The following is a 26,296-nucleotide window of genomic DNA, read 5'->3' as shown; positions in this document are numbered from 1 at the left end:
GATTGAGGAGGTGGCCATTAGTATTGGAAAATAACATAGGACATTTAGTCAAGTACAATTATTAAGCACTTTTATTTTTGTGTTTTGCTACTTTATATTTTGGCTCCACCACATTTTAGAAGGAAATATTGTTCTTTGAATGAAAGTAAATATGACTCCACAGTGTTTTATTAGCTTTAGGTATTAATTACTTTATCAAGGCAATTGAATGATGATCATCTATGTCATCGATGATGCTACAAATGTCCTTTATTGCATGAAGTCAAACAAATAATCTGTTTGATGATTGTCTGTAAATGTTGAGACTCCACTTCATGTGTTCAAATCCAAAGATCTTATATTTCAGTCGTGATTGCTCACTGAGGAGAGAAAAGCAGAAATCAGACCTGAAAACTTTTATTGCAGATTTATTGCAGAAATACATTTTCAGTTATTCTTGATTTTGTACAGCAAACATCTGTGTTCAGAGGAAAAACAGACTTCAGCATGTGACAGTTTGAAAACTGAAAAGTCAAAATATTAAATCACATTCATAGATTTACAGTCTTTCAAAGCAGAGTGAGTCATCCTCGATCTGTTTGTCTCCGTTTCCTGCATTTGGCTGGATTCGAGGGAAATCCCTTAATTCCCTTTAAAGCTGATTATGTAACAGAATTTAAACTTCCATTAATACCCCAACCACTAGAAGGTTTTTGGTCAATGCTGAAATAATTCAAACAGAGATTAAAGATTAAAAAACACATTAAAAAAAGTATATTTTAAGATCATTCTGCATCTGTTTCTGAATAAACCTTCAGACAGTCGTCCCGAACGAGAGAAACTAAATCAACTGTTTTCTGTGCCTCCTCAAGTCTCAGTCGTCCCGAACGAGAGAAACTAAATCAACTGTTTTCTGTGCCTCCTCAAGTCTCTGTCGTCACTTTTGTCTCAAATCAAACACATTTAATTTATAAATAATCTTAGCAAATGTACAAATACAAACACATTGTTTCACTACATTCATGTGGTTTCATGTTAAACCTGATCAGGAGAATCAACAGTAGTGTCTAATTTAAGCCAGAACAGCACTTACTTAATACAGTATCATTTACAGGAGTCTAATTTAAAGCAAATATTTAATTTATACATTAACAGTAGTTTTATGTTGACTAAAATTGTTTGCAACCGTTGTATATTAAAGGGACAGTCCAACATTTTGAGAAACAGATTTAGCTTAGCTTAGCACAAAGACTGGAAACAGGAGGAAACTGCTAGCTTAGCCTTAACCTTCGAACAGCCAGTGGTGCTTTTATTGGAGTACTTGAGACTTTTGCTAAGAACAATTTTGAGGTACTTGTACTTAACTTGAGTATTTACATCTTATGCTTCTTTGTACTTCTACTACAAATACTCAGCAGTATTTTACTTTTTGCTGCACTACATCTTTTAAAAGCCTCAGCCATTTTTAAGTTTAACAGTGCCACCATGTTTCACTTAAGTTTTTAGTCTTTGACCTGAGCTAAAATGAACCCATCTCACACCTAAAGTATCTTTACAGGATGCACTGAAACTAAATTTACACCCATCATTAACAGTTCCCCACCGTGTTGTACTGTCCCTTTAAGAACAGCAGTGATGTTTGTAACAATAATCTACCTCAGATCTGTTTTCTGAGTTCTATTGTTTCACATTAAATCCACCAAAGCATGCAGAAGCTCTATTAAGGCCGTTAATGTGTGCTATGTTCTTAACAGTTTGTGTTCATAATAAAGCAGGCATTATACCCTGGCCTCCACTGCAACATGTAAGCTCTCTATGACTCTGTTTGATTGTTATGTAATCATATATCATAATGTATATTTATCTCAACATTTAGTCAAATTAAAGGGACTCTGACCTTTGTTGAGTTGAGCGTCTTTGTTAACAAACATGTTCGCTGTCTCAGGTCAAAGGAAGCATTTTTTTTGTTTCACAAATATAATTTTACTTCTGAGTCTCATAAAGCTTCAGATTAAAGTGCCGATTAATTACAATAACTCTTCTTTACATACGGAGAGTTGAGAGTAAACAGCAGTGATGATCCATCACACTGTTAGATTCAGATTATAACTAAACTTACATGGTTTAATACTGTTGGTTCTATGGAAGCCTAGAAGGGCCGTGTTTACAAATACATATTTTGTTGTTATTTTTAGATCACACGGCAATTATTCGTCTTATCTCAAGAAAACCAAAGATTGTTTCCGTTAATAACAAATATTATTTGATACCTTGAGATAATGAAAGAATTAACCTGTGACCTTGAGCAACCTTTTGTTGTTGTTTATTCTTGAACTGGACATAATGAGGCTCTTTGACCCAAGATATCGAAATAATGAAGCCCTGATTTTGAGATAAAAAATCTGCAAGCACGGCTTTCATTTTTGTTTGTTGTCACGAGGTTGGTAATCCTGTTGTTTGAAGATAATGAAGCTAATTTCCAGAGATAATGGAATAACTAACTTGTGATTTCTATCTAGCGTCATTATAAAACTATGTCGTGTGTGTGGCTGCATTCTCGTGTGTTACAGTCTCAGATATAAATGTGCAGTGATGTGAAAGGCAGGAGCAGGTTTGTGCAGGTATGAGGGTAAAAGTCTTAAAGGGAAACACACTGGAGTCTAAAAATGTCGTCTTTACTGACTGAGCTCTGTTTAGTGGCTGGTGTTGTAAAGTAACATGAGATCAGGAACTAAAGTGCTCTGCAGTAGAAACCATGGCCTTCCTTTCCTGTGACGCAGACTCGTCGCCTGCTGATTGTGAAAAAGTGCAAAAAGAAGCTGAGAGTTGCATATCGTCCTGCTGCTGATCAGAATCAGATCAGCGTGTATGAGCCGACATTCAGCCTGGAGTTAATGTTTTCTGTTTTATATGTTTTCATGGTAAAGGCAGAGGCACCAGCACGTCCACGTAGCTGACGGGGAACAGTCCTGATTGGCTGCCGAGCGTGCCCTCGTACCAGTTCGCATCGACCTGATTGGTGAGGATGATGATGTCGCCCTCATTGAAGTCCAGCTCGCCCTCATGGTTCGGGTGGAAGGAGTACATTGCCCGACAACAAGGCTGATCCAGGACCGTCTTACTGTCAGCTGGGTGAGAGACACCAAGACATACAGGGAGAGAGAGAGAGAGGGTGAGGGAGAGAGAGAGAGAGAGAGACAGAGAGAGAGAGAGAGAGAGAAGACAGACACAGAGAGAGAGAGAGAGAGAGAGAGAGAGATACAGAGAGAGAGAGAGAGAGAGACAGAGAGAGAGAGAGAGAGAGAGAGAGAGAGACAGAGATACAGAGAGAGAGAGAGAGAGAGAGAGATATATATATAGAGAGAGAGAGAGAAGGCATTATGAGGAAATGTTTAAAAGGGAAATTCAGTATTTTTTAAACCTGGGCCCTTTTTAACATATTTTGGGCTCTAAATGTCTCACAGGTAACAAAGTGTGTGAATGTCTCCAGTAGATGTGTTCAACAGGCTGTAATGGCTGCAACATAATCCTTGATGGGTCAAAGGTCGTCCACTAAAAGTTCTTGTTGTTTCCACTGACAGGCTCAGATTGTTATTCTAAGTGTGTGACAACATGACAGAAAGGATCCCTACAGAGATAGACCTTTTTGTTACAGAGGAAGATGATTGTTTTAACCACACACAGACGTTACATCGCTCTCTGCACACACACCAGACTCCATTCAGAAAAACAGGGATTTAAGCTCACAGGACACAGGAGCTGCTGCTCTGCTGCTGCCTTGACCGCTCAGTTTGTTTGGGTCATTTTGTTGCTTTGGTGTTTAAATGATTTATCTGGATTCAAAAAATATTTGTTTAACAAACAATAACACAAATAAACGCATCACTGAGGCAGCGGCAGACTAACAACTTTCATGGTCTGCAACGTAAAATTAGTGTTTTTGTCAACAGAGTCTGGTGTCTCTGCACTATGACACATTTGCCCCAAAGGATTTTGTTGCAGCCTGTTTCACTGCAGGCAGAAGAAATCATTTTCATCCCTTCTCTCTTGAATAAACGATGTCATTGTCTATTAACTGTTGGCAGAGACGGCTGGTAAGTTAAAAATGTTACGACCTGAATAAGTTGTGGAAAATCATTTTCAGTAGGGCAACAAACTTAGACTTTTATATGCATCATAAACCGAGGGGCTGCTTTAGGGACTGTTCATCTGCTGGATTGGAGAGAGTCCTGGTCTCTTCATCAGAGAACCAACCAATTTCTCTTCATCTTTTTTTCTCTTGTAAAACTCAAAGTGATTATTTGAAACACCTCAAAACATAACTCTCATCTTTATTTACGGATGCCAGAGTTTTCTTACCGTAACAGGAGATGGGGCTGCCGGGTCTGGAAGATAACACTGTGAACTCGTCTGTCACAGAGATGTGTGGAAATACACAACAGTGGTTAAAGATTTGACAAAATGTTTTACTCCAGAGAAATATCACCGTGAGATGATGTTTTAAACGGTAGTAACCTGAGGAAACTGTAGACGTGAGAGACGGCTGGTGGTAAAATCCGAGGCTGCCGTTGTGTTCACTTCTGATTCGGATCTTTTTGGGTCTGAACCGTCGCTCTGGTCTGTTAGAGGCAGCCGTCAGCCTGGCGTCCAACATAGATTAAGCATTAACACAAGAAGCTCAGTGATGCTGCACTTACAGCGTGAGCAAGGTGATTCTGTGAGCTTAATGTTAACATCAGCACGCGCAGCGCAGCATGCTAAGATTAAGAAGTAAACAGAGAGGCCAACAGAGGAAGAGAATGATGGGACTGTCTGTAGTTCTGCAGCTGTTATAAAAAGCATGAGACACATTCACATGTTGACCTGATGATGGCGCTAAATGAAAAGTGGATCATCCTGAGAGAAGAGGCCAGTGAATGTAGCTCAGCACATGACGACAAATGTTTGACAGAATGTTGAACTTTATTGACGGCAAGTTAATGATACTGTGACAGGTGTTGACTCACCTTGCCTGCAGGTTTCCATGGAGACCGAGCAGGATGCGGTGGGCGTTGCGGTGAAAGTCCAACAGTTCAGAGACCAGAGCCGCCAGGGGACGGAGCTGATCCACCTGCAGAAGGAAACACGAAGACACCTGTGAGTCAGGATCTGCTGCAAAGTGTGACGAGTGGGAGTTTGATCCACTTTCAGATGTCACAGTTATTAATCCTAACCCTCCAAAGACTTAAAGATCTGCAGTTTTGTCCTCACAGAACGACTAATTCTCCTCCTCAAATCAGAAAAGACGCAGCACTGAAACAGCACCCCATGACCTTCGGCCTGGAGGATGTAATGAAGCCCTTAAACAGACCCAAAACATCCGGAGAGTTTTATCAAATCTCCACAAATATCCAGTAAATGAAATGAGTTTTTTTCTTCTTTGAAATTAACTTTATTAAAAAGTAATAACTGTGGGACTCACGTCGCTCTGCAGCAGGACAAACATGCTCCTCTCCGCCTGCTCCTTGGAGGTGAGGAACTTGTCCAAGGCCTGTCGCACCTCCTCTGTGGGGACTTTCCCTCTTCGCCTCCTCTTGTAGTCGAAGTCCAGCCGGCGACCGTTCAGCTTCTTCAGCTGGTACTGAGGACCCAACCAGAACAGAGACCAGAAGCACAGACCTGGTTATTGAAGATTTGTTAAAGATATTCTACTGTTACTGGTTTTCCAGCATCATTCCAATCATTCAATCGGAACATACTCCCGCTTATAACACAAAATGTCTTTTAATCTCACTGAGCAATCCGACACGAGGATTTCCTTCTGGATTAAAGTTCTATCTTATCTTATCTCTATGCATGTGTACAGGTGCATATACACATTCGTATGCTGCTAACTTCGTTGTGTATTTGGTATGCACTGATAATAAAGTATCTCTGTATCTGACCCTGATCTCCTTCAGCTCTGTGTTGTGCAGCTCCTGCAGTGGGTCGATGAAGGTGCGTTTGGCGTTGACGTCCAGAGCATCCCGGGCCTGAGCGACCTGCTGCAGAGCTTCACCCACACCGGAGAGAGCGCCGCCTGCACGGAGGAGCGACAAGAGGAGGAGGAACAAAAGAGAGTCAGAAGTATAAACCTCTTCCTGTTCTGTTAAAGTTTGCACATTTCTTTTGGGCAGACTGCTGATCAACTGATTATTCCCTGTGTTAATAAACTGCTGTGCATTAACACTCCACTCTGAAGCACTGTGAGGACAAAGTCGTACCAAACTCAGAGGCTGCTCCGAGCTCCTGGCCGTACTGCAGCATGCATTCTCCCAGCATACCCTCTGTCTGCGGGTAACCCTCCGACCGACCCTGTCCTCGGATCCTGGACATGGTGTTGAGCATGCTCAGTTTGGCTCTGTAGGCTGTGGAAACACAAACACGTGTACATGTACATACTGTATATACTGACAGAAGAATCAGCAGCTGTCGTGTTGCTTTTAAAACCGTAGTTTTTCTCAGTACCTGGGTTTGGTTGGAGGAACTCAGTAGTTTTGGACAGCAGCTCGACCAGCAGAGAGTTGATGATGACAACACTCTGAAAGAGACACAGAGGAGGCCGTCAGTTCGGATCACATGCAGGTCTCTGTGTCATACTTATATTTAATATACAGTCAGTTTTTACCTTCTCCATCTTCAGGAAGTCTTCATCCATCTTTGTTCCTTCAGCTCCCATCAGCCTCTCGTTCAGCAGCTGCAGGAAGTAACATCAGCCGTAGTTATAGTTAGTACTTCAAAGGCACAAATACAATCACAGCAGTCACAGCAGAGGTAGGATACTAGAGCAGACAACGTGCTAGATTTTAGCAGTGCTGAACAGTACTTGTACTCAGATACTTGTCATAAAATTTTATGAGGTTGTTTTAAATTGTATTTTTTTTTTATTGAAGGTAACAAAGTAATTTTACTCAAAGTAGATATTTAGAGTTATTTGTTCTTTACTTTAGTATTTTAATTATATGATGGATTAAATTCGGACTGTGCTAACTTTCATATAAAATATTGCAAAGAAATACCTTGATTTTCTAAAGCTATAAGTTATTCTGTACATAAAGATTTTAAATACAAAAATACTTCATGAAGTTAAATGCACTGTAATATACTAGCCTACCAAGTGCATTTTAAAGTGCCTAAGGTAATCTGTTAACTATAATGATCCAATCATTTTATAATATAATATCATAAGAATCAGGGATCATTCTGCCTAATGTGTACTTTTACTTTTTATGCTTTCAGTACATTTTGTTGCAAATACTTACAGTATTTTTAAAGTGTGCTACTTCTCCTCTGACTTAACTTAATGCACATTTTAACAGCACATTATACAGCTTTTACAGAGCAAACTTAATAATAAACACATAATAGAATAGATTAACTGTTGACTCTTATATTGGTTTATTTTAACTCTTACTTTCATTGCATTTTATTTTGATAACATTACTTTACTTAAACTACATTTTGAATACCGGGCTTCTTGTTAAAGACAGTTAGTGTACTGAAGGAGTAGTGCAGTCGCAGTAGTAGTATTACCTGACCAGTAGCTTTACAGTAACATTAGGAGAGTTAGTAGTCGTTATGGTAGTACCAGCAGTGTTGGTAGTGACTGCAGTAGACTATCAGTCGGACTGATGTGCTAAACAACAACAGCACTATGCTAACATCAGATAGCCAAACAGGGCAGGTTTGCTGATAGAAACATAAATCACGTGTAAAAATGACATATTATCATTTATGATTAAAGTCTGTTTGGCCTGATGGATAGATATGAGGCATATTGATTAAATATGATGTCATACATGAGTACAGCAGGCCCTGTGTCGCAGTGAAACCACAGAGGACAGACTGAACTGAATATTCAGCCGACATTAATCCCACCCCCTGTAGAAACTATGGAATAAACATGGACCCGATTTAACCCGCCTCGGCTCGGTTCATCCCGGTTACCTGGCTGGCTTTGTGCAGCTGCTTCTTCATCCCGGAGACAGACATCTTCCCCCGGAGGACCGGACACACAAACACCAACCAGACGAGGGTCACTCGAAGTGCCGCCGGGAAGCGACAGGCTCCATCCCGTCTGAGATGCTCTGTCCCCCGCAGAGACCAGCGAGCTGTTCCGCCCCGCCGGCTGCTGCCTCCGGGACCACGCTTTTATATTTCGGCATAAAGGGCATATAATTTTACAGTTGTAGTCATACATGCAGCTATATGTAGATGTTTTGATAAGCTATAAATGTTTTTTGTTTTTTTGTATGTTTGTGTATTATGTTATGTATTTTGGGATTTATATTTTTTACTTTATAGGTTCTAAAATGTTTAAGGCCGTTTGAGTTACATTAAATACAATTCATTTGCATTGTTGTATTTTTACTATGGTCTGTCTTATTTAAAGGGTGTAATTTAACTATTTTCTACTTCCGTTATTTCCATCTGCTTTTAGGTTCCTTAAATGAATGAACTTCATTTCCCATTAGCAGTAGCGCTATCCGTCTGTCACATGACTACAATTTAACGTCACATGTCAACATGGCTACCGCTATCTCCAGCGAACATTTCAACAACTTACAGCTTCTTCTGAAGGTATTGATACGGATTATCAATCGACACTTTTTAAACTGAAACCACACCTGTTGTTTCTCTTTTTATAGTTTTATTAATGTCGCAACAAACTTTAGAAACGTTAGCCTGCTAGCAAACGTTAGCCTGCTAGCATCAGTGTCTCTTCAGTTTAATTTTGCATTAAAAGAGGATGTAACGAAGCATAAACTTAATTTATACAAGCACAGGCAGTGTGTTACTATAACGTGATGTGTTCAGGTTAATATTAATTCTGCATTAATGCATTTCGTTACTTTATATACTGTTGGATAGTTTAATCTACAGCAGTGTTTCATATTCTACAATATCACCATATGTGTCTTTTCATGAGCTCAGAAAAACAGCCCTGTTTGTCAGCTATGTAAAAATGCATTTGTAATAAATGCAGGCATACATTTAAACTGTAATGCCCAAACTGTCCAAAAGCAAACAAAGATCGGTTTTGAATAGAGACTAAAAAAATCTTCACTTGTGAGAAGCTGATGGACGGTCACATGGCCACAGCGCCTCCAACTGTTCTCATAATGATGTAGTTTTGTTGTTGTTGACTCTGAGCTGCTGTTTGTCTCCTGAGGCTCCGTCTAAAGACGCAGTGAGGGATGTTTGTGTTCAGAGTCACAGAGGTCCCAGTCGCCAGCTGACAGAGACCACAGCAGCCACACTCAGCATCCCTGCAGCTCAGGCTGCTCAGGTAACACAAACACCTGGATGTTTGTTCACACAATAAACAAATTAAGTTTGGGAATCTTGATACCTGGAAGATTCAGACTGGAACATTTTAGACTTTACGCCACCACTAATAAACCGTCGCTCCGATGAACAAAAGTTTTCTGAGCATGATCAGTAACATTCTTACAGCCTGTTTAATGTGAAAGGGGAACTCATACCCCAGGTATCCTATTTACATTTTTTGGACTCGGGTGTTTCTGGTCTAAAGCTGCAAAAATCCCACAATAACACAAATACATTAACAGATTGAGGCAGCAGTACAACAGTAATTTACATGATTTACAATTCACAAGGGAAAATCAGTGTTTTTCTGAATGGAGTCTGGTGTGTGTGCAGAGAGCGATGTAACGTCTGTGTGTGGTTAAAACAATCATCTTCCTCTGTAACAAAAAGGTCTATCTCTGTAGGGATCCTTTCTGTCATGTTGTCACACACTTAGAATAACAATCTGAGCCTGTCAGTGGAAACAACAAGAACTTTTAGTGGACGACCTTTGATTTTAGATTTTGGACTTTAAAGCAAACGTACCTCAAACTTCTCCGTGTCCTCCCCCAGCTGGTCAAGTCTCTCCACGTTCTCTCTCATCACGTCCTCTTCTACAACCTCAGCTCTCCGGAGCAGATCCTCGCTCTGTTCCCCGAATCTTTCCACTCCAGTCTGAAGAACCTGATCACCAAGATCCTGCTGGAGAACAGGTCAGACACTGTTGGATTTAAAACAGCTGTAAAAACTGCATTAATGCCTCGTGTCGTCTGTGGCAGGAAATGATTTAAAAAGACAACTTTTAATCTCTTAGTATTCTTTCATAGTTCCTTTTTGTATCAGAAACTTTACCGTCCATGTTTGTAGGATAGTGTTCTCACCTTTCAACAAATTCAACATGTTAAACTTTTCCTCATTTTGCTCTAATTAATAACATATCACATATGTATTTCTGAAACCTGCCTATCAGACATTGCATATGTGTAAAATAAAGCTCTACGGACTCCTACTGGTTGGCTGAATATGATGTAATGAAAGACTGTAGTGACATCACTCGTCTTCCTCTGATGTTTTCAGTGCGACATGGAGAACAGAAGCACTCAGTAATCAGAGTGAGTCCATCCCACATTCACGTCTTTATTAACTTCTGCTAGTTGTATATGTGTGTGCAATCGGCTCTAAACTGTGTGTGTGTGTGTGTGTGTGTGTGTGTGTGTGTGTGTGTGTGTGTGTGTGTGTGTGTGTGTGTGTGTGTGTGTGTGTGTGTGTGTGTGTGTGTGCGTGCGTGCGTGCGTGCGTGCGTGCGTGCGTGCGTGCGTGCGTGTAGTCTCTCTCCCCCAGCTGAAGGAGTTGGACTGGAGAGTCGACATGGTGACCGGCTCAGACTCGGTTAGTCGTATGTCGGTCCCGACCTGCCTGGTTCAGCTCAAGGTGAGTACCAACCTAAACACGTGTCATGTCATGACCTTCTTTCTTTTCTACAACACAGACTGTTTTTTATTTAGCAGGGGTCAACTCCACTGTTTTAAAACAAGTGTGCTCCTATAGAAGTCTATGAGAAAATGCTCCTCCTCCTCTCCTGATGTATTCCCTCAGTAAACATGTTTCTGATGAGTTTATGGTCTCAGTCTCTAGTTTCAAGTCTTCTTCAACACAGCATGATGTTCATTGAGTCAGTGATGCTCCTGATGCTGTTCATTGAGTCACTGATGCTCCCGATGCTGTTCATTGAGTCAGTGATGCTCCTGATGCTGTTCATTGAGTCACTGATGCTCCTGATGCTGTTCATTGAGTCACTGATGCTCCTGATGCTGTTCATTGAGTCAGTGATGCTCCTGATGCTGTTCATTGAGTCACTGATGCTCCTGATGCTGTTCATTGAGTCACTGATGCTCCTGATGCTGTTCATTGAGTCACTGATGCTCCTGATGCTGTTCGGGGTCATGAGTTTGTGACTTGTGTTTCAGATGGAGGATCCCTCAGCAGGCGGTGACTCGGTTTCAGCGGTGACGGTGGAGCTGAGTCGAGAGTCTCTGGACACCATACTGGACGGCCTGGGACGCATCAGAGACCAGCTGTCTGTGGTTGCCGGGAAATGAAGACAGCGGATTGGCCTGTTGGTGTAATGACATCACAGCTCTGTCAGTGGACATTTTTAACAGGCTGATGCTGATCGATGTGTTTGGACTGAAGCTGCCTCTTTCTCTTTTATGCTGAATGTTTACTTTGAACATAAGATGCTTTTTATGATCACTAAGAACTTAAATCATAAATAGATTTACAGGAACACGAAGAGGTGTGAACTCAAAGGGTGTTTTACCTTTTCCAAATGACAAAATGTTTAAAACTTAAAGTTTACCAAACACACAAAAATCGTACTTTTACTTTGTTGTATTTTTTACTTTTCCTTTTTACTGCAGATCTTCAGACCAAGAAGAAATGACTCTCTGTCAACATGTGATTTACGGTTGTCATTAGTTTTGATAATGGAACAGTAGAATAATAAAAGTATGAAGTATTCACTATCAACATAACCGTGGCATAGATACATCATTAAAAAGGTTATTCCTTCTCACATCCACTAACATGAAAATAAACTTCTTTGTTACATTCAGTGATATTATTTAATCATCTCTGTCCTGCTGTGAAGACGCACAGATACAGACAAACATCTCTTTAACGTGTTCACAGGTTTCAGGGAGCTGTAATTCCAAACTACTTACCTGATGTGATGATGACCAAAGTAAAAAGTGGTGAAGTGCAGAAACCAAACCAAAGTCAGGTTCAGGTGATGTTGATAATAAACAGTCTCTCTCTCTCTCTCTCTGTCTCTGTCTCTCCCTGTCTCTCTCTGTCTCTCTCTCTCTCTCTCTCTTTCTCTCTCTGTCTCTCTCTCTCTCTCTGTCTCTGTCTCTCCCTGTCTCTCTCTCTCTCTTTCTCTCTCTGTCTCTCTCTCTCTCTCTCTCTTTCTCTCTCTCCCTCTCTCTCTCTCTCTCTCTCTCTTGTCTTGACGACATGAAGTCATCTAACAGAGAACTGGAAATACATTCTGTGTGTAATAAAAGCCTGCGCGGTGTCCTCTGCTGATGAGGTAAACAATGTCCCCGCTGTTGTGTGAGGAAATGCAGTAACATTTTATTTGTATGAATCACACAGAAGAGCTTTTTATCGTCTCTGAGGATTTATTCTGATGTTTTCTATAAATACACTTTAACACTGGTAATCAAAGACTGGACAGAGCACTGAGGAACATTCTGCAACTTCTTTTAAAAAAATCATTCATAAAATAAAAAAGATCCCTCCACACTGACATTTGTACATTAGCTGCTGATGTGCAATCAGGAACATTTATGGGATTTTAATGAAAACAAAACAGCATCATCTTTAACCTGTTTCACAACATCTTTAACTGTTACTCTCTTGAACAACAAAGAGCTAAAAACTGATTCACATGCCTTCAATCTGCCAGCGTCTCATTTTAGTTGCTCCTCACTACTTCAAATGACCGTTAAAGGTTTGCACCTGGTTCTACATCAGCCTAATGGTTGTGGTTCGACGTGGTCCCCACAAGTGTACAAATACAATCGCGTGTGTGTGTTCAGGAAGGTGGCAGGACTTGAATGGCGTCCGTGTCCAGCTCCACTGAGTGAACACTGAAGTCCCCCAGACCCTGAAAGACACCACAGGAACCCCCGCAGGAGCAATGAATGACCATGAGCACAGTGAGAAAGCAGCCAGTTAACAGACCGAACTACACCTGTGAGCTGCTCTGTGTTTGCATTTTAAGAACTATAACGACTCAGTTAAAGACCACACTGATAACTAATAATCTAACAACACTAACGTGTATATGTATTGACTGTTGCTTACCGGTGTGTTGTGGAGGACCTGCAGCACCGCCTCCTGCTGTCGAGGCTCCCGGGTCAGCAGGTACAGGAAGCCCCCCCCTCCGGCCCCGGCCAGGCTCTGACCCAGGACCAGCGGCCTCAGAGCCTCCATCATGGTCCTCACCGAGGCCGGCTCACATCCAGGAGCCATCAGCTTCTTCTGCTGCCACGAGCGGGCCAGACACAGACCCAGCCTGGACAGAGAACCTGAGGGAGAGGCGGATTTCAACCTTTCAACACCTTTGAACTAAACTGGGGGATTCTGGGAGATGTAGGATAAGAGTAGAGATACAGAGAGAGTCAGTATGAGATGTGAACGGTCTCACCGTCTGAACAGGCTCTGGCACACTCCTCTGAGTTGGCCACAAGCTGCTGGGCGTTTTGGACCATCGAGGGCAGACGACTGTACCAGCTACGAACCACATCCTGCAGACAAAGTCAACAACACCATCATCATCATCTTCGTCATCATAACTATTCACAGTTAGTTTTATTCTGTCCATCAACGAGCTGCTCCTCTCTTTGTGCAGGAAGTGGTTAAGAAGCCCTCGAGGTAAAATCACTGTTTTTATGAATAGAGTCTGGTGTGTTTGCAGAGAGCGATGTAACGTCTTCTGAGCTTCATGTTAACAAGCCCAGTGAGACAACAGACAGACAGACAGACAGACAGACAGACAGACAGAGGGACAGACAGACGGACAGACAGAGGGACAGACAGAGGGACAGACAGACAGACAGACAGACAGAGGGACAGACAGACAGACAGACAGACAGACAGACAGACAGACGGACAGACAGAGGGACAGACAGACAGACAGACAGAGGGACAGACAGACGGACAGACAGACAGACAGACAGAGGGACAGACAGACGGACAGACAGAGGGACAGACAGAGGGACAGACAGACAGACAGACGGACAGACAGACAGAGGGACAGACAGACAGACAGAGGGACAGACAGACAGACAGACAGACAGACAGACAGAGGGACAGACCTGCAGCAGATTGCGAGCCAGGCGTGTTTTTCCCGTGTACACCAGCAGTAGGTGCTGCTCCAGAGAAACCAGGAAGTCCTGTGGAGGATGGAGACGTTCCACCTCCACCTGCAGGGGCAGAGACGCTCTGGAACGTCCCACCTTCACTCCCCCCACCAGACCTCCGACCTGATCCTGCCAGCCTCCACCTGCAGGAGGAGAAGAAGAAGACTGAGCTTGTTCTCACTTACTTCTCTGATCGACTCCAAACAAAGTAAAGAACAACTGTAGACTAAAGATCCACCTGTGGTGAGAATCTGTTCCAGGTAGAGGACAGCGTGAATGAGGGAGTCTGTGTTGTAGGTTTGACCGGTACACCTGTAGACTGCAGCTAACAGCGCCCCCGCCAGGATGCTGCTGGTACCTGCAGGACAAAAACTCAACATCTGTTGCCTGAGCATCTGTGCGAGGAAGTAATCAGATCCTTTGTTTAAGTAAAAGTACCAAAACTATAAAAGTATTTAAAATGTTGATTTAGTAACACTGAGTTTCCTTTGGCAGAGCTAAGCTAGCTGTTTCCAGACTTTATGCTAAACTAAGCTAGAGCAGTACCACAGGCAGCATTACTGAGGCTCTCTCCTGCAGTACTAAAAAAATGTAAAACCCTCTGTTACTTTAGTAAAAGTATGGAAGTAAAATCAGGAACATTTTGGGGTTTTAAAGTGTTCAAAGTAGAAAAATGTATTCAAAGGAAAATCAGCAGCTGAAACATGAAACCATCACCCACCCAGGCCTGATCCAGTGGGCAGCACCGACCAGCTGTGGAGCTCCACCCCGCCGCCCCACCGCTCCATCAGCTGGTCCCCCAGAGGATGCTGGGAGGAGAGAGTCACCAGACCGCTGCAAACACACACAGCCTTCAGCAGGGCTCCTGTAACACACACACACACACACACACATTAATATACATCTTATGAATCCTGTTTATTTGGGTTAACTTATAACAATCCCCCACCAGGTGCGTGAGGCTGACAGTGGTCCCTCAGGTCATCCAGGCTGTCACACACCGTCTCCGTGGAAACCCTACTGTCCCGCCCCCCAGTGTAACTGACAAGCAGGAGGCGGGGCTGTCTGATGCGACGGGCTCGGGCACCAATAGGACGCTTCCCATCAACCTTCACAGCAACGTTGGTCACAGAGCCGCCATGCTCGAAGGCGATGGGCGGAGTGTCGCTCCAGCCGCCTGGAACACAAACACGCTGCTGTTCACTGTGTTTATAACATGTGTTCAACCAATCAGAGTCAACGTCAGGTTTAACTGTAAATCACATTAAAGCTGGACAAAATGTTTACTTATATTTGTGTTCAGTTTTAAAGATTTATTCTGAGTTATTTTAACACTCGGACGTTTCTGAGAGTTGTTTTTCACTAGAGTCAACCCACCTGCCAAGTCCAGTCTTGCCGGACACTCTACTTCCTGCCATTCCTCAAGGGGCGGGACCTCACCCTGACCAATGGAGATGAACCTCTGCGATGACATCACAGCTTGTCGTAGGAGCACCTGACCGGCGCCCTCGTAGTGCCGTGCGGCCCGAACCAGCAGGTCCGGCCTGCAGGGGGCGGTCACAGACATAAACAGAGCGTCATCCACCGACCTGCAGGAGAGCACTCAATGTGAAGACAAAGACTGAAGCTCACCTGCTGAGCCAATGAGCTCTCTGCGTAGCCAGGGCACGGACCCCGCCCCTCAGGTTACCCTCCTCTAACAGGAAGTAGGCGGAGCTCCAGGCCTCGTTTGCAGCTGGTCCGCTTCTCAGGCCGCCCCTCCCCCCCGCCATGCACACTAACACATCAGCAATACAAGAGAGGCAACGAGCCGCCACGCCTAGCTCCGCCCCTGACTCCGCCCCCTGCTCCCCACTTCCTGCTGCAACTGAAAACAGACGAGAAAGAAACTTTGGCTTGTTTTTTAAAAACTGCTGTATAAAAAAAACAGTATGATCGTGTTGTGACTCACTGCTGTCGAGTGTCTCCAGCAGCGCCCCCTGCTGGCCCCCCAGCACCGCCGCCCTGAAGCAAGGCAGCAGGCAGACGTCTGTGCGCCTCCTCAGGGCATCAGTAACTCTCCGCCTTCCTGCCAGGAACAGTAACTCCTCCCTCCACTTCAACTCCGCCTCCTGATGTGTGAGTGACATCACCTCCTTTAAAGAGAGCCTCCATGACTCCCTCCAACCCCGCAGACGACCGCCTCCCCCCAACAGCCAGCCGACACCTCCCTCCAGACCCACAGCGCCCCCTCTGGGGTGGAGGACCGGGAAGAGACGAGCCTCTAGGAGGGAGCGCTGTTCTCCTCTGACCCACAACTCCTCCGGCCTAAGAGGAGAGAAGGGGATAGAAGAAGAGAGGAGAGGAGAGAGATGCGGAGAGGTGAGAATAAGTTTAAAGAGGAATTAAACCACAAGTAAGAATCTAAAAAATAATCTTTAAAAGGTCAAAGGTCAGGTGGTGAGCAGAGTCTTACTGGATTCCTGTTCTGCTGTAGAAGGAGCTCCATTTCTGGTTGAGGAAGGAGGCGCTGCTTTCATCAGAGGATGCCTGAGTAGGAGGAGGAGGAGGAGGAGGAGGAGGAGGAGGAGGACAGACAGAAGGTTTATATCTATCACTTTAGTTTCTGACTTTGGTTGGTGATAATTCTCTCTGTTGTGATTTTTAACGTCTACAAACATGAAATATTTTCACATTAAATGATCAGAATTTTCCAAATGTAATTTCTTATGACTTGTTTATCTTTTCTTTGTCTTTCTGTGGTTGCTTTGTGTTCCGTACCTGCAGGGCGTCCTTCGCTCCCATCACCGTGTACACGTTCAGCTTCAGCTCCCCCAGCTCGATGCGGTGTCCCTGGATGATGATGTCATCAGCAAGCGCCAACTGCCTGATATGTTGTGATGTTGACAACTCGAGACCTGACAGTAAACAACCTGACGAGACGTGTAGAGGACCCTGGTGGAGAGGTCAAAGGTCATAACGGGGGTCAAAACTTAAAGCTGCATTACCTGACTGAACAGCAGCAGTTAACTCCAGACCTGTAGGTGGCAGTGTTGCACCACAGCTCCGGTCCGCACTGCAACGTCTCCCTCCAGAACGCTGTTAATCACTCGACCTCCTTGGTTCACCTCGCTCTCTCTCTGAGGGGAAACAGGAAGCTCGTTTCAGTAAGTGAGAATGCGGTGGCACATTTTGATGACGATTCAGGAACAGGAAGTGTCACCTGGATGTGGGACAGAGTGTTTCTGTTCTTCAAATCACAGCTCAGTCGCTCTACATGCTGCTTTCCAGAGGGAGTCAGATAATCGTAGCGTCCGCCGGGGATGTACACTGCAGGTATAAAAGGAAGCAATAGTCAGATAAACACCTTGACGAGAAGTAGTAGTCGCTGGTTCAGAGAGAGACACCCACCCAGACTGAGCAGAGTCCCTCTCAGGATCTTCCACAGCTCCGTCCTGCCGCTCCTCACCGCCGCCCCCTGTGGTCCGACAGCAGGACTGCAGCCAGCTCTCGCCTCGCTCACAAACTGATCCTGAGTCAGATCTGAGCAGAGACACTTCAACACGTCCAGGAACAAAGAGATCTGAGCAAAGAAAACTGGAATAAATTAACTGTTTGGAAGTTTGTTTCTAAATGTTCGGACAGGAAGAGGAGAAGCAGGTACCTGGAGGGGCGGAGCTCCAGAGTCCAGGCCCAGGTAGGTGCAGCCATCCAGAGGAGGGGTGACATGAGTCTGCAGTAACTTCTCTGAGACAGACCTGCTGAAGAAGACCGGGCCTGACACCTGCACACAGACAGATGATGTCGTATGAGTGTGATACAAAGTCAGATCGTTTTCTTATTATCAAGTTAAGGAACGTGTTAAATTAAGGTTCCAATTAAAGCAATTTACATTTACATTACATTTGTATTTACTCACTTCATTCTGCCCAATTTAACAACTGATAATAATGTCACTTTAATGACGACATGTCCGTCTTGTTTGCCTGATGGAGTCTGCTATCGACAAAATCAGACTTTTGATATGCTAGCTAATGTTAGCTTGCTCCCTAACTTTGATGAATTGCTAGCTAGTTAGCATAGCAAGGATAACATCAGATCCCTTTTTCAGCTAACAATGATAAAATCACAGCTACTCGCTAAGCTAAGGTTGCTTACTAACATTAACGCTGGTTTAACATGAGCTGGGTGGATGTGTCAGGTGTCTAGCTTGCCAAATGAGTTCACCAGCTAACTAGAGCTAAGATACTAACTTCAGTATCAACAACAACAAACGAAGTTAACTTCTTCTGACATCTCGGAGTTTATTCAACGGCCACTGGTTTCATTAATAACAACTACTTTCTAAAAACTCTTTAAAGGGTTAATTTCTTTTAATCCAGAAAAAACTGGTTTCTGTCCTTAAAGTGTTTCGATGTTCAGATAGTTTGACATGAACGCGGCGAAGTTCAGACAGCTTGAGATCACCACGACGACACGCTCTTCACTGGTCACAAGGTGTGTTTGATTTTGCTACACTGGTAAGACACGTGGACGCACCAGTGGCACTTTCCCATCAGGCATCACAGCTCGCTGAATCTGCTCCTTTGTTCCCTTGTAGATGATGTCCTTCACCTGACCCTGAGAGACAAAACAAACGCACCCTCAGTCCCACTCAGAAGTAAACAGAGTCAAATATGACTAAAATAGAGATCAGTGTAAAAGAGTTTATGGAGCACCTGCTGGTCGGACAGGTAGACGCCGTGATCGGCTGCATAGGAGACGTCTCCAGGTAACGCCAACACACGAACACCTGAGAAACCTTCCCAGGACAAAACTGACACACACACATCAGGAAGTTAACAAAACTTACTAATTATTGATACTTAAATCTAAATTATATTACAGTGAATACTCGATTCTGATTGGCTCACTGCTCTGATAGATACAGCACCTGGTTTCACGTGAGACAGCATGACTGTTTCTGCTTGTTAAAGTTGTAAACTTAAAGCTCCTGTGAGCAACTTTGGGTTTGTGTTGATGTTGGCGCCCCCTGTGGACATGATGTTGTCCTGTTCATGCTGAAGTGGTGCTTCTTTCTTTAACAGTCTCATGTATCACCCCCCCCCCCCCTCACTGTTGTCGCTGATGGTCTGGTTTGCTTTTGTAGGTCAGATACAGACATCACAAGAAATTTCAGTCTGTTTCATTACCAGCTAAAAAGGAGCTTTAATGTCTCCACCCATCGTTCGTTTAAAGTTTATCTAACCAAAATAAGAACAAACAGCTGTGTGTTGATCTTCTGAACAATGAACATTCAGGACAATCTGAGGAAGCAGTGAGAAACAAACTTTAGAGTATGAAGGGTTAACTGTTAACTGTCAGTGAGTTTAAGCATTAATGTGGAGTATAAGTATTTCCTGTCAAACATGAGCTGAATAAATACCTGTACATGTCACATGTACACACAGACACCTGCCAGCTTAACAGAAAACATGATGTTCAGTCGCTCTACTTTAACAACATGTTGTGTAACAGTGTAAAGTGTCTGCAGTGATAGTTTATCAGTGACAGCTGAGACACAAACCAAAGTCAGGAGGGAGGGTGAGGATCATGTCAGTGCTGCAGACCCAAACACCGGGAGGAGAACCAGGACAAATCTGATCATCAACAAGAGAAAAAGAGAAGTTTAAATGATGTTAAATTGAAGTAAAACAGTTTGTGATAGAAGCTACACCACATCCTGCTCCCCTTTAAACCTCTACTATATACAGAGTGCTGATAACAGTTTGATTCAGTGTATTATGGAGTGAATGAAAAAGTGGAAGTAGAAGTGACCATATTTGGGCGAGAGGGTGGAGCTGTAGAGGAGCGAGATGTCAGAAAATGCTAAGTTATCCGAGATATAAAGATATGCACATGGCTAATTCATTAGCTGGCTCTTAATCTGGCTAACAGTCCAGGTATGATGAGCACAGACACAGGTAGCTGCTAATCAGTGCTAACATTTAAATAAGTGTAGAAACAGTGTGTGAGACGTGTTGGACGGTCTGTTAGTCCAATAAAGCGCACACACAGAGGTTACGTTCAGTGACTGAGTTAGCTGAGGGGACACCTAGCAGACAGCTAGCAGCTCCCAGCTGTCACTCAAAGAGGCCACGCCCCTAATGCTGCATCACTCTAAGCCTTAGACTTTGATTAATGGGTAAAGTGTCATCTTTTTGCATGTTGTCAGTATGTCACGATGTATGACTGTATGATTACAAACTGTATGGCTCCCTCTGTAAGATGTGTACAACACATAGAAGTATGCCATCATTGAAGCAGCAGACCTGGTTAGTGAGGCAGTCCAGCAGCAGGTCCAGGCAGCAGACCGGAGCCTGGACCCTCTGCTGCGGTCTCTCTGCAGGCAGCCAGCAGAACGCTCGGCTGCAGGAGCTCCAAGGGAAATCACGACCCTGCAGGAGGAAAACACACACACACACACACACACACACACACACACACACACACACTGAAAAAAACTGAACTACGCCTGCAGAAGGAAAACAGCTGCTGGTGGACTCACGGTGTGGAGGATGAGGATGTGAGCATCATCCAGGACGTCAGCTGTCACCACCTGAGCAACAAAATGCCTGAGAATTATTATTCAGAGGTCCAAAGGCACTGTCGTTCAGTTATTACATTTAGAGGTAATCCTTCGCCTGATCAAAGGTCGTCCACTAACAGTTCTTGTTGTTTCCACTGACAGGCTCAGATTGTTATTCTAAGTGTGTGACAACATGACAGAAAGGATCCCTACAGAGATAGACCTTTTTGTTACAGAGGAAGATGATTGTTTTAACCACACACAGACGTTACATCGCTCTCTGCACACACACCAGACTCCATTCAGAAAAACACTGATTTAAGCTCTCAGGACACAGGAGCTGCTGCTCTGCTGCTGCCTTGATCGGTTTGTTTTTTGTCTGTACATTAAAACTTTTGGACCTATTAGTCATTTAGACCTTGGACTCAACAACCTGTGGAATTAGAATTTCCTTTTTTTTAATTCAGACAAAACATTTAATTAATCAAATAATCTGCAGATTAAACGATCGTAAAGTGTTGGTCTGAACAGTCAGAGGTGTGTGGACTCACAGTGTGTCCCGCTCTGCTGCTCAGGTGTTCAGCAGCCACCAGCAGAGCGTTCAGTGTCGCCCCTCCACTGCCCAGAGGCTCCTGGCGGTCCCTCACAGTCAAAACCAACGCACCCTGAGAGAGAGAGCCACGCTGCTGTCGGAGCTCCAGCTCTGTAACACACACACACACTGTTTATAACAGTCTACTAATGTTTTTAAATGTTACTTTTGTTATCCTGATGCTGTGTAGTAACACAGCATCAGGCCACCTACTAAACTGCATTATATTTTAATCTTTTTTTTTTTTTTTTAAATAGACCTTCAATTTAAATAAAAGCAGCATTAGTACAGTAGAGAAATGTTGTGCTAAAGGCAGAAATCCTGAATTCAAAAGTTAAAGTCGTACATAATGTACAATCATTTCTAGTATCTCAAAGTGTTCCTTAAATGCAGCGCTTTAGTTATATGGTGATGAAAAAATAAATAAATTCATTGAGTTTGACCCTTTACTGATTTTCTGTTCATCAGCGCCATCTTCAGGCTGATACGTGTAACTGCAGAGGAAAAATTGAAAGCTCAAAGATGGTATATTAGCAGCAGATGATCCTCACCTCTCTGGAATGCATAAACGCTGTCTTTGTGTTGGCAGGTCAGGACGACCACCGTCCACCTAAACCCGCCGCTGCCGCTGCCAGACATCTTCAGTCGGCTCACAGCGGGTTAAACCCGCCTGAAATCACTCCAAAGACCATAGCTAACAATGTCGCTAACCACACACAAAGGTTGTTTAACCATTACTGACAAGATTGATCACTTCTGACAGCAGACAAACACGAGCAGCAGGGCGGAGTTAGCCAAGCCGGAAAACTGAAAAAGTAAAACAAACAGACCCTGAGTGGGCTAACTGCTGTGATAGACAAATCACAGCAAGCTAAAGAGATAAACGAGACTAAATAAAAACGGTGCTTACTGTATTCTAACCGTTTACTCGTTTGCTTACTGCGTTAGCTGAATTCTGACTGCGCGGGCTTCCGTAGGCGACATACCGCGGCGTTCGATTTTAACGTTCGAACATCTCGACAAGGCGGTTAGCTAATGGATAACTGCAATTAAAAAACTTCCTAAGCGGTAGCTAGCTGCTATATGAACTATTCAGTGGTAGTTAAATATCCAGGGTTTGTTAAGAGATGCATCGATGATGATACTTGTGTTATTAAAGTGCTGCTCGTGTAATAAATCTGCTGAAAATTATCAGTCTGTAGGGCTCCTGAACACAACAGCAGGTCTATTTCAATGTATTAGCGGGACATCCCGGGAAGGCGGAGACTGGGTCAAAACAAAGGTTTTTAAAACAACTGTTTTAGGATGGGTCTTTTCTATATATACACGTTTTCACTGTTGAACAGTTTAATCAAAAACAATGCGTCATATTTTAAAATATGCCATATTTTCTATCAAAATCTGAAATAAAAGATGTTACATATATGTACATCAGTAAGAAGTTAAGTACACCAACCAGCCCTGGACACATGAGGTCAAAGGTCGAGCAAAATGTTGGTTTCTGTTCATTTCTTCTCCAGGGAAAAACTCAGTTGTTTGTGAAGGTCTCTGTTGTCCAAGTTTTTCATTTCATTCAGTCAAAAGGCCTGACAGACATGCCTCTGGTAAAATCATATCACTCAAACAGTATTTTTGGTTACAAATGTTTTTAAACTTTTACTTTTTTTAGTTTCTTAATTTTAGAACTTTCTAACATTATTCTGTTTGCTCTTTTGAGACATAAACGATCACCGCTCCAGCATCACCAGCTTTGTTTTAGAGCTCAAATTATTAATTGAGAAAATTATCCTGTCAGTACTTTGTTTTTATCAGTATTGATTCCTGTCCTGATTCCAGCCTCAAGTAAAAAACTAAATCATCACGATCTCTTGGTGTTAAGAAAATAAATAATCAGATTAATAGATCATGTTCCCCGTTATTCATGTTATCTGTCAAAGACCAAAGCAAAAAGCTTAAAAAGCAACAAGTTTCAGACACAAATCTTAATGTAAAAAAAATTAAAAAGTTTAATGAACTATACAAAATTCAGCAGAAATTATATACAGATGTACATTAAAATGGCACTAATCAGACAGGACCAACAGTCAAACAGATTCATTCATGGTCTTCATTAGTCATCCTCCTCGTCCTCAGCAGGCAGCGGTCTGGACCTGCCGACGAAGACATGAAATCAGGTCAATAAAAACGGACAACTCTAAATGCTCTTGTAAATCAGAACAGCCTCGTTAGATCAGCGTTTACAGTAAATAACAAATCTCAGCTGACTAAAACCTTTAGCGTCCTATAAATTGACGCGTTTGTGTGTTATGAGCTGCACTACTTTAAAGCTTTATATAAAGTCGGCTCCAGCTGGATATCAATCATGTGGGACAATTCCTGAAGTTCAGTTCAAACATATGAAAGGCAACGCTGTTCAACGCCTGCATTTGGCCTTTTAACCTCGAGTTTACCCTCCAACACATAAACCCAAATATGTTCTCATAATGCTATTATTGATACGTTGTAGCACAAGTTCTCCACCACATCACACACTAACAAAATAAGATCAAACCTGTACAGTCAGATATCAGTTCTACTAACTGAGAACATGTTGAACAGCTACCCTCCTGACCAGAGCAGCCTGCACATACTGATATTGTAGTGTCTGCTGTGATCAGATGAAACAAAATGATCTGCTCTCGGCTGCAGCGATCAGATGGCCAGAAGAAAACTGACAGCTACGATAATCAATGATTTTGCTTATTTCTCACAAAAAATAAGACTTGGCAACTAATTAATTGGTTCAACAGAAGATTAGACTCCAGGTTATAAATAAGGTTAATTTTCAAATGCAGCATATACAGTATCAACTTGCAGCTTTTTAAGTATTCATTTTAAATTCTTAGAAAAATAAAGCAATTTCTAAATGTTACCTGTGTTTCTGAGTATTTGTTGTCATTTCCTCACAAACTCCACTCTTAAACTCAGCTGCAGTTCATCTAACAGTTAAGACTTTTGCTAATAAAGTGTTCTAATGCAGAGGGTTAACATACTTTCTGCTTGTCTTTGACATCCCGCTCCCTCCAGCCTCTTCATCGTCCTCTACCTCCCGGGGCTTCTGGTTCTCCTTCTCAGGTTTCCTCGGGGGACCTCCAAAGAAGTCCCCGATGCCCTTCTGCCAGTCCGGCGTGGGACGGGGACACACAGGGTTTCCACCTGCATATTTATTCTTTGCTGCAAAGGAAAGAAAACATAACCTCAGTATCAACTCCTTGACATTATACACTGTGTGCATCTGAGTGTGAGGTTTCCTGGCTGGTGGTGCGTTCGGGGACTGACCAGGTGTGGAGCACTGGCTGCTGGAGGAGGCAGAGGCATTGGCTGCACTGGCACCAAAAGACTTCCTGGGTGCAGAAGCTGCAACAGCTGCAAACACAATCAAACACTCTGATGACTGGGCGTGTATTAAAACACCAGGTAGTAAAACTAGATCAAGTAGAGACATGTCAAAATAAAGAAAAACAATTCAAGACACAGGAGTACACTTTGTTGTTGTGGGGGAAGTGGCTCTAATATAATATCACAAAAAGCAAACTGAGTAAGAAGGTCTTAAAAGAAAGTATGTTTGGAAAATATACAAGCAACAGTGTTGAAATGTGTTGTGTCTCGATGCATGTATGAATTGTCGCAATGAAATAAGCTTAAAATTAGTCTTCACACAAAATGCTACCCCAGAGTTTAAAAGTAGAGTTATTAAAAATTCCAGTCCTTAACGGTGGATCAATTGTATACCGAATTTACTTGAAGACTCCGTGGGGTAAGAAAATTGTCTATTGTGCCAAGTGTTGTACATAAATTGGACGATAAGAGAGAGGGCTATAAATTGTGTAACCTTTCAAGAGGGGTTTGGCGCAACGCCCGCACAAAGCGGCACTGCGGCGCTAAAAACTGGCGCCAGTTTGCAGAAACTAAGATACTTTATTCTTCAAATAAGTTAAATGTCATCTCAGCAGACGGAAAAGTAAAGAAGACCAGAATAATAATTACTGATGCCAGCACAGATTAAAATCGTTTTTAAACAACATCTTCGTCTCTTCAGGAGGAACCATAAACGCAGCTAATTCAGCGTCCGTGTTGGCGGGAGGCTGTTGATTGCAAGACAAATTTGTCCTGGATTTAATCGATAGACATGCTACCATTTTCCTGTCATGATAATACTTAGGTTTAAAAGTATCGATATCATTTGTGTAAAAGAAATATCCGGAGAAACAAATCTGTTACTCTGTCCACTTTTTGCGCTCTTATCAGTGAACTCCCGACCCGCCAGACTACATGATAAAACAGTTTTACCCGCGTACAAATTGTCTAAATTGATTCTGAATCCTTATACATGTCTTTAATATCTTACCGTACCTTTTCTGTATGTTCCTGGAACACTGTCGGCCTTAGTCCTCACCATGTTGGTAGCGACTTTTAATGTATAGAGATGTTTCCACACCGAATACACTAACAAAAGTGAATGTAGTAAAGCGTCCCGCCTTGGTTTAAAAAGACCAGCGGATGGGGCGGGAGATTTCTTCTTCTGCTTCTTCTATTCTGGCCACCTACACACAGTGACGACATGACGCTGCCCTCTTAAGGTACATGGGTGAACTTACATATTTTTCCTTTTTTTGTACTCTTTACTACAATCATCAAATACACAGTAAATAAACTATGATATAGTTGTTTAAGCTCACAGTCTTCTCAGTATTCCCTTTGTCCTCCATGTTAAGTGGAAAATTACGATTTTATAAGTTCTACATGATATTTATTTACAGCTGTTTTGTTTGTATCTTCTGAAGATGTTCCCAAATTTACGTTGTCCATCCACTTTCAATCCCGCGGTGACTTCATTTCATGCATGTAATGTCCCCTTAAATATCTTAAGGTTGATTATCTCAG

General features: G+C 42.9%; 4 protein-coding genes across 5 annotated transcripts; 1 reads left to right on the top strand and 3 right to left on the bottom strand.

The window, feature by feature from the left end:
- Nucleotides 1-391: 391 nt before the first annotated feature.
- Nucleotides 392-8,073, bottom strand: sh3gl3b (SH3-domain GRB2-like 3b). 2 transcript variants are annotated; one of them, XR_011309710.1, is made up of 11 exons: nucleotides 7,945-8,073; nucleotides 6,626-6,694; nucleotides 6,466-6,538; nucleotides 6,222-6,365; nucleotides 5,904-6,037; nucleotides 5,441-5,599; nucleotides 4,986-5,089; nucleotides 4,495-4,619; nucleotides 4,339-4,389; nucleotides 899-3,107; nucleotides 392-842 (listed from the first exon to the last, which is right to left on the bottom strand). XR_011309710.1 is itself a non-coding variant. In XM_069685885.1 (10 exons), exons 1-10 carry the CDS (start codon nucleotides 7,987-7,989, stop codon nucleotides 2,896-2,898), a joined length of 1,116 nt encoding a protein of 371 aa, XP_069541986.1. In that variant the 5' UTR covers nucleotides 7,990-8,073; the 3' UTR covers nucleotides 861-2,895. The 2 variants fall into 2 exon arrangements, 1 of the variants encoding a protein (XP_069541986.1); XM_069685885.1 differs by lacking the exon at nucleotides 392-842 and having other exon boundaries at nucleotides 861-3,107.
- A 333-nt stretch (nucleotides 8,074-8,406) lies between these two features.
- On the top strand, nucleotides 8,407-11,920 carry commd9 (COMM domain containing 9). Its single transcript, XM_069686683.1, has 6 exons — nucleotides 8,407-8,577; nucleotides 9,170-9,286; nucleotides 9,880-10,019; nucleotides 10,384-10,418; nucleotides 10,634-10,737; nucleotides 11,274-11,920. Exons 1-6 carry the CDS (start codon nucleotides 8,524-8,526, stop codon nucleotides 11,403-11,405), a joined length of 582 nt encoding a protein of 193 aa, XP_069542784.1. The 5' UTR covers nucleotides 8,407-8,523; the 3' UTR covers nucleotides 11,406-11,920.
- Nucleotides 11,921-12,485: 565 nt separating this feature from the next.
- On the bottom strand, nucleotides 12,486-22,012 carry LOC138612609 (L-fucose kinase). The gene is made up of 23 exons (XM_069685969.1): nucleotides 21,925-22,012; nucleotides 21,333-21,484; nucleotides 20,761-20,811; nucleotides 20,525-20,650; nucleotides 19,780-19,852; nucleotides 18,932-19,029; nucleotides 18,753-18,833; nucleotides 17,878-17,997; nucleotides 17,625-17,796; nucleotides 17,437-17,543; nucleotides 17,252-17,353; nucleotides 16,995-17,168; nucleotides 16,690-16,763; nucleotides 16,186-16,541; nucleotides 15,867-16,101; nucleotides 15,612-15,778; nucleotides 15,184-15,411; nucleotides 14,956-15,099; nucleotides 14,473-14,592; nucleotides 14,190-14,377; nucleotides 13,520-13,619; nucleotides 13,177-13,400; nucleotides 12,486-12,976 (listed from the first exon to the last, which is right to left on the bottom strand). Exons 1-23 carry the CDS (start codon nucleotides 22,010-22,012, stop codon nucleotides 12,905-12,907), a joined length of 3,252 nt encoding a protein of 1,083 aa, XP_069542070.1. The 3' UTR covers nucleotides 12,486-12,904.
- Nucleotides 22,013-23,355: 1,343 nt separating this feature from the next.
- Nucleotides 23,356-25,851, bottom strand: pclaf (PCNA clamp associated factor). Its single transcript, XM_069686996.1, has 4 exons — nucleotides 25,766-25,851; nucleotides 24,692-24,778; nucleotides 24,406-24,586; nucleotides 23,356-23,523 (listed from the first exon to the last, which is right to left on the bottom strand). The coding sequence occupies exons 1-4, from the start codon at nucleotides 25,809-25,811 to the stop codon at nucleotides 23,484-23,486; spliced, it is 354 nt and encodes a 117-aa protein (XP_069543097.1). The 5' UTR covers nucleotides 25,812-25,851; the 3' UTR covers nucleotides 23,356-23,483.
- Nucleotides 25,852-26,296: the final 445 nt, after the last annotated feature.

This window comes from Semicossyphus pulcher, unplaced genomic scaffold, assembly GCF_022749685.1.
Source record: "Semicossyphus pulcher isolate SPU_LCO1_2020_fin unplaced genomic scaffold, fSemPul1.0.p SCAF_8, whole genome shotgun sequence".
Lineage (NCBI taxonomy): Eukaryota > Metazoa > Chordata > Actinopteri > Labriformes > Labridae > Semicossyphus > Semicossyphus pulcher.
Note: the sequence above shows the minus strand (reverse complement) of the source record. Positions and strands in the feature narration are given on the sequence as shown.

Coding starts and splice junctions, on each gene's coding strand:
- sh3gl3b (XM_069685885.1), bottom strand. CDS start 7,989: ATGTCTGTCTCCGGGATGAAGAAGCAGCTGCACAAAGCCAGCCAG. Junction 5,600..5,903: donor CAGAGCTGAAGGAGATCAGG/GTCAGATACAGA, acceptor TTGGGTCCTCAG/TACCAGCTGAAGAAGCTGAA. Junction 4,390..4,494: donor CACGTCTACAGTTTCCTCAG/GTTACTACCGTT, acceptor TCTCTGTGACAG/ACGAGTTCACAGTGTTATCT.
- commd9 (XM_069686683.1), top strand. CDS start 8,524: ATGGCTACCGCTATCTCCAGCGAACATTTCAACAACTTACAGCTTCTT. Junction 10,020..10,383: donor AAGATCCTGCTGGAGAACAG/GTCAGACACTGT, acceptor TGATGTTTTCAG/TGCGACATGGAGAACAGAAG. Junction 10,419..10,633: donor AGAAGCACTCAGTAATCAGA/GTGAGTCCATCC, acceptor GCGTGCGTGTAG/TCTCTCTCCCCCAGCTGAAG.
- LOC138612609 (XM_069685969.1), bottom strand. CDS start 22,012: ATGTCTGGCAGCGGCAGCGGCGGGTTTAGGTGGACGGTGGTCGTCCTG. Junction 21,485..21,924: donor CGTTTATGCATTCCAGAGAG/GTGAGGATCATC, acceptor TGTGTGTTACAG/AGCTGGAGCTCCGACAGCAG. Junction 18,834..18,931: donor TCTACCTGTCCGACCAGCAG/GTGCTCCATAAA, acceptor TTTGTCTCTCAG/GGTCAGGTGAAGGACATCAT.
- pclaf (XM_069686996.1), bottom strand. CDS start 25,811: ATGGTGAGGACTAAGGCCGACAGTGTTCCAGGAACATACAGAAAAG. Junction 24,779..25,765: donor TCCAGGAACATACAGAAAAG/GTACGGTAAGAT, acceptor TTGTGTTTGCAG/CTGTTGCAGCTTCTGCACCC. Junction 23,524..24,405: donor ATGTCAAAGACAAGCAGAAA/GTATGTTAACCC, acceptor CTTCGTCGGCAG/GTCCAGACCGCTGCCTGCTG.